Below are 8,557 nucleotides of genomic sequence, written 5' to 3' on the forward strand. Positions count from 1 at the left end.
ATGCTAATTCTTGCTTTCTTGGTGTGTGTTGTTGTTGATCTGGCGTGGCTGGTGGCGGGCTTGATCGCTGCTGCTTGTGACAGTGAGTCTGCAGTGCTATCCTGGCCACGCTGCCGCCTGTCTCCTTGATGGCGGCACGTCCTCGAGCAAAAGTGACAGGCGCTTTGGCGCCCGTGCAGATGGCCCTGCTCACAGCCATCACCCACTCGGCAAACCAAACCGCCAGGGACGGCACGCCAGCCCTGCCCCTTCCCAAGCCCGCCCCTTGCTGCTGGTGTTGCTCCGCATATGTGCGTCCAGGACAAGAGAAAGAGCTTAATCTAGTCGCCAGTCAGAATTACACAGCTTCAAGTTGCCGTGATTGAGCAGATAGAGTTTATATGTACTGTCGCTCTCAATAGTTTCCCTTCCTAATGCTTCGGATTTAAGCATCCTGTCAGAATGGTTGCAGCATCTCAAAAGAGATGGGGAGATAATTTATTTCAGACCAACGTTAGCCACGTTTCATCCCTAATATTTTACATTTATGGTTTGTGAAAACCGTCCACTTGCTGCCTATGATTTTTACAGATGTCTGTCTCTGCCAGTCTTTTGTCTGGCTGCTTTTGATATCTCCCTTTTTGTTGTTTCCATGACAACATAGCAGGACAGGCATTGATTGACAGGGATCGTCAAAGGGTTCCCTGGCGACCTGCTCATTGTTCGAAGCCCCTCCCTGCTGCAGTCTGTGTTTTGTCACTCATCCAGTGATATTTCTGATCTGCTGCTTCTAATTCCATTCTAAACCTGCTGTGTGTGTGTGTGTGTGTGTGTGTGTGTGTGTGTGTGTGTGTAAAGCACTGCCAACTATCAGGGTTTAGCTATTTTTTTGGCTGCAGCCGATGTGAGTGACTCACATAGGTAATTCCTACTGTATGTTTGCACTGTTTGTGTGGGCTCGTAAGGAATAGATAGCCGTTCTGCAGGATGCTTTGTATATTAAATGGCTGATATGTATAGATAGCCTCCTGTTCTGGAAGCGGGTTAGCAAAGGGGGAAGACAGTGTAACAGTAGACACTCTGCAGATGTGTTGTAGAGAGTACAGCACATAATGCTAATCTGCTGTGTTAGGGATTTTCAGGAGTTTTAGAAACTGTCTCGGTCTCAGTCTGTCAGTGGGATTGAAGCGCAGCCAGGTTCTCCTGTAGTGCTCTCATTTCACTGAAATCCTGTCAGGCGTTAGGGGAGTATGTTGCTCATTTGGAGAAGGGTGTATCAGTAGCACACAGCGAACTCAGACTTATAGGTAATATTATGGTCGGTGGGTTCAGGTTCGCACCGTAAGAGCAAACATGTATAAGCTGCAGAGTGTATAAAGTACACACACAGGCATGGGAGGAAGAGCATGCGGACAAACGTGCATTCCCAAACAGGCACTTACTGAGGCACTCACACACGCGCACACTTGCACATCATCACGTAGTCACAGTCGATGGTGCAGCTGCTCACCTCCCCCACCTCCTCCACCCATCTCCTCTCAGGCAGCAGTAAATGTTGCCAGTGTATATATATCAGGTATTATGTCCACTTAGATTATGATATGACAGGTTAGCGTGCCGTTTGAAGCTGACAGCACATCTGTTTCATCAGGAGAGACTGATACTGGCATCTAGGACACACATCTCACCATGCAGGAAGGAGATAAAGGAAGAAGCTAGGGGGCCGTCTTTCCTGTCTCCCTGCCTTCCTCACCCTCTCTCTCTCTCTCTCTCTCTCTCTCTCTCTCTCTCTCTCTCTCTCTCTCTCTCTCTTCTTTCTCCCTTTTCTCTTACACCCCCATATCCCCGCCCACCAAACCTGCCACCTCCTGCTCACTTTTTCTTTCTCCTTCGCATCTTCTTTCCATTCACTTTTTCTTCCCCTACCACCTCCTGTCTCTCCTACTTACTGATGCTTGCTGTGTCTTTCCTAGCATGAAAACACACACACACACACACACACACACACACACACACACACACACACACACACACACACACACACACACATATGCACACACTCACACCTACATACACATGGTCTAGCCTTCTATCTCATTTGCCTTTTATACATTTTACTGGTAAACCTGTTACATCTCAGCCTTGTTTAGTTTCCTATCGCTTTACTCTTTTAATCTGTCTTTCTGTTAGGCATTGTCCATGCCATTTTGGATCACAGAACAGTAGTACTATTTTCGAATGCCCCAGACTCTTCCCTTCAACAACCATTGTGGCATTCTCAATCTAAGTATCATTGTTTTGCTGGTTCCTGCCTATTATCTTAAATGAAAATTATCTTCAACTCATCAGAGTGGGTGAGGAAAAGCTGCAATATCTCCAAATTAGTGTTTTGTTTCCTTCCCTCCCTGATCAGTTGCATAACCTGAACATGTGAGGAGTGGAATATTGCTGACTGGATGAGTGAAAGGATATAAAGCTTGGGGAAGAGAGAAAGAAAGAGAAATGGGGAGTTGAACATGCAAGCATGCAGCTGGCTAACAAGGCCAAACAGCCAGTCATTTCCTGGGGAACATGAGGCATGTGTGGAGGAATAGGGAGTTGGGAAGGAAAAGGACAACTGTCAGAAGTTCAGTGATTTATTTTTCCCTTGGAGGCTTTTTTCACCACTGGCTTTCAGAGCCACATGTGTGTGAAATACACACAAATTCATGCATGCATACACACTAACATTGGTGAGAATAAAAGCCTACATTTCCCATCGTTGAGTATTCATTCCATGTTATTTTGACAGTGGTCCTGTTGGTGTGCTGTAAATCTTTAATTTCACTGAGCTGACCTCTTTTTTCCTCTCTTGTTTTCTCCCCTTTTTGTCTTCGACCTCTTGCTCTCTTTCTCTCCAGCGTACATGCCCGAAGACGAGCTTAAGGCAGCTGATCACGATGAGGAAGAGCACCTGCAGGATGACGGCCTCTCATTAGACGGCCAGGACACTGAGTTTCTGTGCAATGAGGAAGAGGAAGATGTGGATGGAGGCCAGCCACCTAGTTACAGAGACTCTCCACTTAGCAATGGCACGAACCCTGACGCTGGATACGGGTCTCCACTCAGTGATTCCAGCGACCGGCTGACGGACTTCAAGAGCACCTCTTCCAGGGATGGTCAGGACAGGGAAGGCACAGCTTTGCCCTTCCGCCCCAACAACGGCCTCTCTTTCCAGGATAGCCTGGCACAGATGAAAGCCGTCTATGCAAACCTCATCTCAGATGCCTCTTGGTCCAGCATCACAATGGACATCATGAAATCTAAGCCTGCTGCAGCTGGCAGTGTCAACAGTGCTGTCACCACTCCAGAGCCCACCTCTACTGCTTCTGTCGCCATAACTACGACCACAAACAAGAGCAGTGGGGTCAGCATGGCTAGCAGTCACCATAATGGCAGGAGTTCCAGCACCACTGTCAACCACACAAGTGTCAATATTAATGGCACAGCAGCTAGCTCTGTTAGCAGCCACGGTGCAACCAGCTGCGGTGGGAGCAGCAGTGGTGGGGTGAGTAATGGTAGTGGTGTGGCCTATGACTGGCACCAGGCAGCGCTTGCCAAAACTTTTCAGCAGACCCCCTACCACCTTTTACCAGAGCCCAGCCTCTTCAGCACAGTGCAGCTCTACCGGCAGAACAACAAGCTGTATGGTTCTGTTTTCACTGGTGCGAGCAAGTTTCGCTGCAAAGACTGCAGCGCTGCCTATGACACACTGGTGGGTTTAACCGTCCACATGAATGAGACGGGCCACTATCGAGATGACAACAAAGACAAAGAGGAGGATCAGGGAAAGCGCTGGTCCAAACCACGTAAGCGCTCCCTGATGGAGATGGAGGGGAAAGAGGATGCCCAGAAGGTGCTGAAGTGTATGTACTGTGGCCACTCATTTGAGTCTCTGCAAGATCTCAGCGTTCATATGATCAAAACCAAGCATTACCAGAAAGTGCCTCTCAAAGAACCAGTGCCAGCCTTGGCCACTAAATTGATGCCCACTTCTGCTAAGAAACGAGCTATCCATGATGCTATAGTCTCCCCATGCTCCCCAGACTCTGTCCATGCTGGTAGTGGTGGTGGTGGTAGTGTATCCCTTGGGGATGTTGGCAAAGATGCAAAATCCGCAGCTAACCCCTATGTTACACCAAACAACCGCTACGGCTACCAGAATGGTGCCAGCTACACATGGCAGTTTGAAGCCCGTAAAGCCCAGATCCTCAAATGCATGGAGTGTGGGAGCTCTCATGATACACTGCAACAGCTGACTGCCCACATGATGGTTACTGGTCACTTTTTGAAGGTTACAAATTCTGCATCCAAGAAAGGCAAACAGCTGGTTTTTGATCCGGTGGTGGAAGAGAAGATTCAGTCCATCCCACTGCCACCGACCACCACCAGACTCCCTGTTCCCAGTGGTGTTAAGTCCCAGCCAGTTTCCCCTGCCCTCTCCTCAGGCTCAGAGGAAAAGAGGGAAGGAGGTGAAGATGAAAAGGGTGAAGGCGGTGAGCCAGTGGAGAGAAAAATCAAGGAGGAGAGAGATGACTCAGGTGAGAAATCTGAGACTGACACCACTTCATATAAATACCTTAGAGAAGAAGATCTGGAGGAGGCACCAAAAGGGGGTTTAGATATTCTTAAATCCCTTGAGAACACAGTATCCAGCGCCATCAGCAAGGCCCAGACAGGCACACCCACATGGGGTGGCTACCCGAGCATTCATGCAGCCTACCAGCTGCACGGTGCCATGAAGAGCTCTCTACCCCCAATGATCCAGAGTGTCCAGATGCAGCCAATGTTTAACAGTGGGCTACGAGGCCTGGTGACTGACCCCAACTCAGTCATCCGCTCGCCTCAGAGCCCTTCCTCCCCTACCCCCCTCAGGAGCAATGTCACTGCGATGGAGGAGCTTGTGGAGAAAGTGACAGGGAAAGCTGCCACTGTGAAGAAAGAAAAGGAGGAGAAGATGGTGAGCCTGGAACGATGCCGGCCCCCATCGTTAGTAAAATCCCCCTCCCCTGCACTGAGAGAGCAGAGAGAACAATTAGCATCTCCAAATGACCTTTCTGTCAGTAAACCATCTGGTATGAGAAGTAGCAGCCCAGGCAGTGTAGATTCAGAGCTCATCTGCAAGAAGGAGCCCAAAGAGAGCCTAGTAGACGGCCACAACAACCATTCAAAGAACGGCTCTGAGATGTGCCAATCCCCAGTAACTAATGGCAACAGTCTTGGCATCATCACCGATCACTCACCGGAAAGTCCTTTCATCAACCCTCTCAGTGCACTCCAGTCAATCATGAACACACACCTGGGTAAGGCGTCCAAACCGGTAACCCCAGCTGCAGACCCACTATCTATGCTTTACAAAATCAGCAACAGCATGATGGATAAGCCAGCTTTCAACCCAACTCCTCAGGGCAAGCCAGCTGAACCCATCAACCACTATCAGTTGTATGAAAGCAGTGACCAGCCCATAGACCTGAGTAAAAGTAAGGTCACCATTAACAGCAACAATAACAATAACAACAGCAGCAGTGCGCTCTTGACCCACAATAGTGTAAATGGTAACAATCCCCTCATTTCCCTCCCTGACTCAGTCTCCTCTCCTCTGAGAGAGAACGCTCTGATGGACATTTCTGATATGGTAAAGAACCTCACTGGGAGACTGACGCCCAAATCTTCGACTCCCTCCTCCATCTCAGAGAAGTCGGATGCCGACGGCAGTGCATTTGAGGACGCCCTAGATGACCTCTCTCCCGTGCAGAAGAGGAAAGGGAGGCAATCCAACTGGAATCCCCAGCACCTCCTCATTCTCCAGGCACAGTTTGCCTCCAGCCTGAGGGAGACCTCAGAGGGCCGCTACGCCATGACTGACCTGGGCCCCCAGGAAAGGGTCCACATCTGTAAGTTCACAGGCCTCTCCATGACCACCATATCCCACTGGCTGGCTAATGTCAAGTACCAGCTGAGACGGACTGGGGGCACCAAGTTTCTCAAGAACATGGACTCGTGCCAGCCTGTGTTCCTCTGTGGTGACTGTGCCTCCCAGTTCAGGACTCCCTCCTCCTACATCAGCCACCTGGAGTCTCACCTGGGCTTCAGCTTGAAGGACCTGTCCAAACTGTCAACTGAGCACCTTCGGGAGCAGCAGGCTGCCTCAAAGGTGATCACAGACAAAATGACATTCGGCAGCCCCCTGTCAGCCTTGACCACGGCAGAGGACGACACAGGCTCTGTGTACCAGTGCAGACTTTGCAATCGGACATTCGTCAGCAAACACGCAGTCAAACTGCACCTCAGCAAGACCCACGGCAAGTCTCCAGAGGACCACCTGGTGTTTGTCACTGCTTTGGAGAAACTGGAGAAGCTAGACAAGATGGAGAAGGTTTAGGTGGGGTCTTGAGCTGAGAGTAGAGACTGAAGGCTGTGGAACTGACTAGAATTTCATTGCACTAAAATGACATTGTTCACAGTTACTGCACTGGGCCGAACTGAGCCGCCAGAAAAAAAAAATCGGTCTTATTATTTTTTGTTGTGATAACTGCCTGACTGGACCATGTCTTTTCATGTTGATTTGTTTTTGTTTTGCCAAGCTTTTTTACACTTATTTTGTAATATATTTATATGCGATTTGTCTGATCTGTGCATGTATTTTAGTGAATCAAGGTTAAACACAAGATTTTAATCTTTTCATGGCAAAAATACAACTACTGCTTCAATGGTAACAGTGGCGAGTGGAAAAAGAACTGGTGGAAGAGAAAACTGTATAATACTTGATATGAAGGTGAAAATTAAATGTATACACCAAAAGAATGAAAGAATACCCTGAAAGACTGAAGTAGCACCTTAGACAGTTGACTTTTGAATTTGTAAAGAGAACATGTTTTGAAATATCTTGCATTTGTCAAAATCAGATTGATTTTAAAAGATCAAGGATTATCATTTCTCCTCCTCTCCTTTTTTGGGTTTCTGTCACTGCAATGTTTCTGATGATGATGAATGGCCTGCTCATAAAGCTGTCAGTGTATTAGAAAAAAAAAAGATCACGTGAACATTTGGAAAAACTGAAATGCTGCTTCTGGTTACGAGTCAATCAGTGAAAATGAATGGCCGTCAGTATGCAAGTTTGCTCAAAAAAACTTTTCCTTGTTGTGAAGTATCACCTTATAGCAATTTTCCAGTTGTATGGTTTGTTACAACATTCTCTTTCTAAATTGTGTCGCTTTATTCAACTGTAAAGAGAGCAGTCCGTTACATGTAAATGATTACCAGTGAAATGTCAGTACTCCATAAGACATATCTTACCATTTGAAACGGCTCAACATTCTTTGTATCTTAAGGTGTGTGCATTCTCTAACTTTTATATTGTCATTTTATATACAAAAATGATTAAAAAAAAATAAATAAAAACAGATGGTGTATATAGATATATGCTATAGAGCTACAAAATGTCCTTTTTTAAAGAAAATACAAATTTAGCTTCTTCGGCTTGGTTTACAGAAATGATTTTAATTATACTTGCATCCAATTTGATGCATGAAATGGTGTGGAAAATAAATAAGCGATGCACAATGACTATACATTTCAATGTTTTATCGACAATATTGTAAAAAAAAAAAAACTTTTTAGCACCGATTAGTTTGTTTCATTTCTTTCTCAATTGTAAAATAAACCCCAAAGCAGTTGTTAACAGTCATACATTTGTGGTTGTGTGTTCATTTGTCACGGTGGTGCACCAAACTCAACATGTATAAAATTTCACTCTTTAGAATTTCCTTGGCAGCAGATTAAAGCGATCACACCCATATCAAATCCTAACACAGTGTAATAGGATTTCTTTCTTTGGTTATACTTCTGCATTGCAGAGGCGAGATTCAAAATGTCCTCGTCTCACTGTTAGTACGTATCACGGTTCTGCAACAGGCCTGCTTTTATGTTTACAAAATGTTCAAAGAAAAAGAAAAGTCACTGGTGTCATACTTATAACTGATGACTGAGCCGCATCATACTGCCGATGATTATTATAATGATGAAGATGACGGGGATGATAAGCCTGTAAGGGTGCCTATTGTACTGTAAGAAACTCATGCTAGGCTTGTGACTGGCCTTCGGAGGGCCCGTTCTGAAAGAATCAGTGTTATATTAATGACGGCAGTGTACTTTTGCCTGTCTACTTGGAACAAAATCAGATGGGTGTCTGATCTGCTTGATATAGTCTCCTGACTGGCCACGCTGAACCAACCATTAATTAACACAACTATATATTAGATACACGAGGAAGCTGTCCCTTTCTCTGATCAACTGCAATACTGCTAACAAGAAAATATACAGCCTATCTTGACATTGATTTTAGTGATGGGGATGCTACAGTGGAGGGGCAAAACTGTGAAACTCTGCAATGTGGAGACTATAATCAAAACAGAATTATAACTTACATTTGATACTTCAGATGCTACCCATCAAGCAAAAGTTGCTTTCATCTTTCATCACAGCCAGAATGTAACGCAGATGTGTACAGCAAATGTCACATTTTCAGAAAACTTGCCTG

The 8,557-nt window shown here is 46.2% G+C and overlaps 1 protein-coding gene across 2 annotated transcripts in view; it reads left to right on the forward strand.

Moving 5' to 3' along the window:
* The window catches only part of LOC144519981 (teashirt homolog 1-like), a 36,825-nt gene extending 29,120 nt beyond the window's left edge, over window positions 1–7,705 (forward strand). For both annotated transcript variants that reach the window (XM_078253541.1, XM_078253540.1), the window contains exon 3: window positions 2,880–7,705. In XM_078253541.1, the coding sequence (XP_078109667.1) occupies window positions 2,880–6,400 (3,521 nt within the window). In that variant the 3' untranslated portion in view covers window positions 6,401–7,705. The remainder of the gene's footprint in view (window positions 1–2,879) is intronic.
* The last annotated feature ends 852 nt before the right edge of the window (window positions 7,706–8,557 follow it).

This window comes from Sander vitreus, chromosome 6, assembly GCF_031162955.1.
Source record: "Sander vitreus isolate 19-12246 chromosome 6, sanVit1, whole genome shotgun sequence".
Classification (NCBI taxonomy): domain Eukaryota; kingdom Metazoa; phylum Chordata; class Actinopteri; order Perciformes; family Percidae; genus Sander; species Sander vitreus.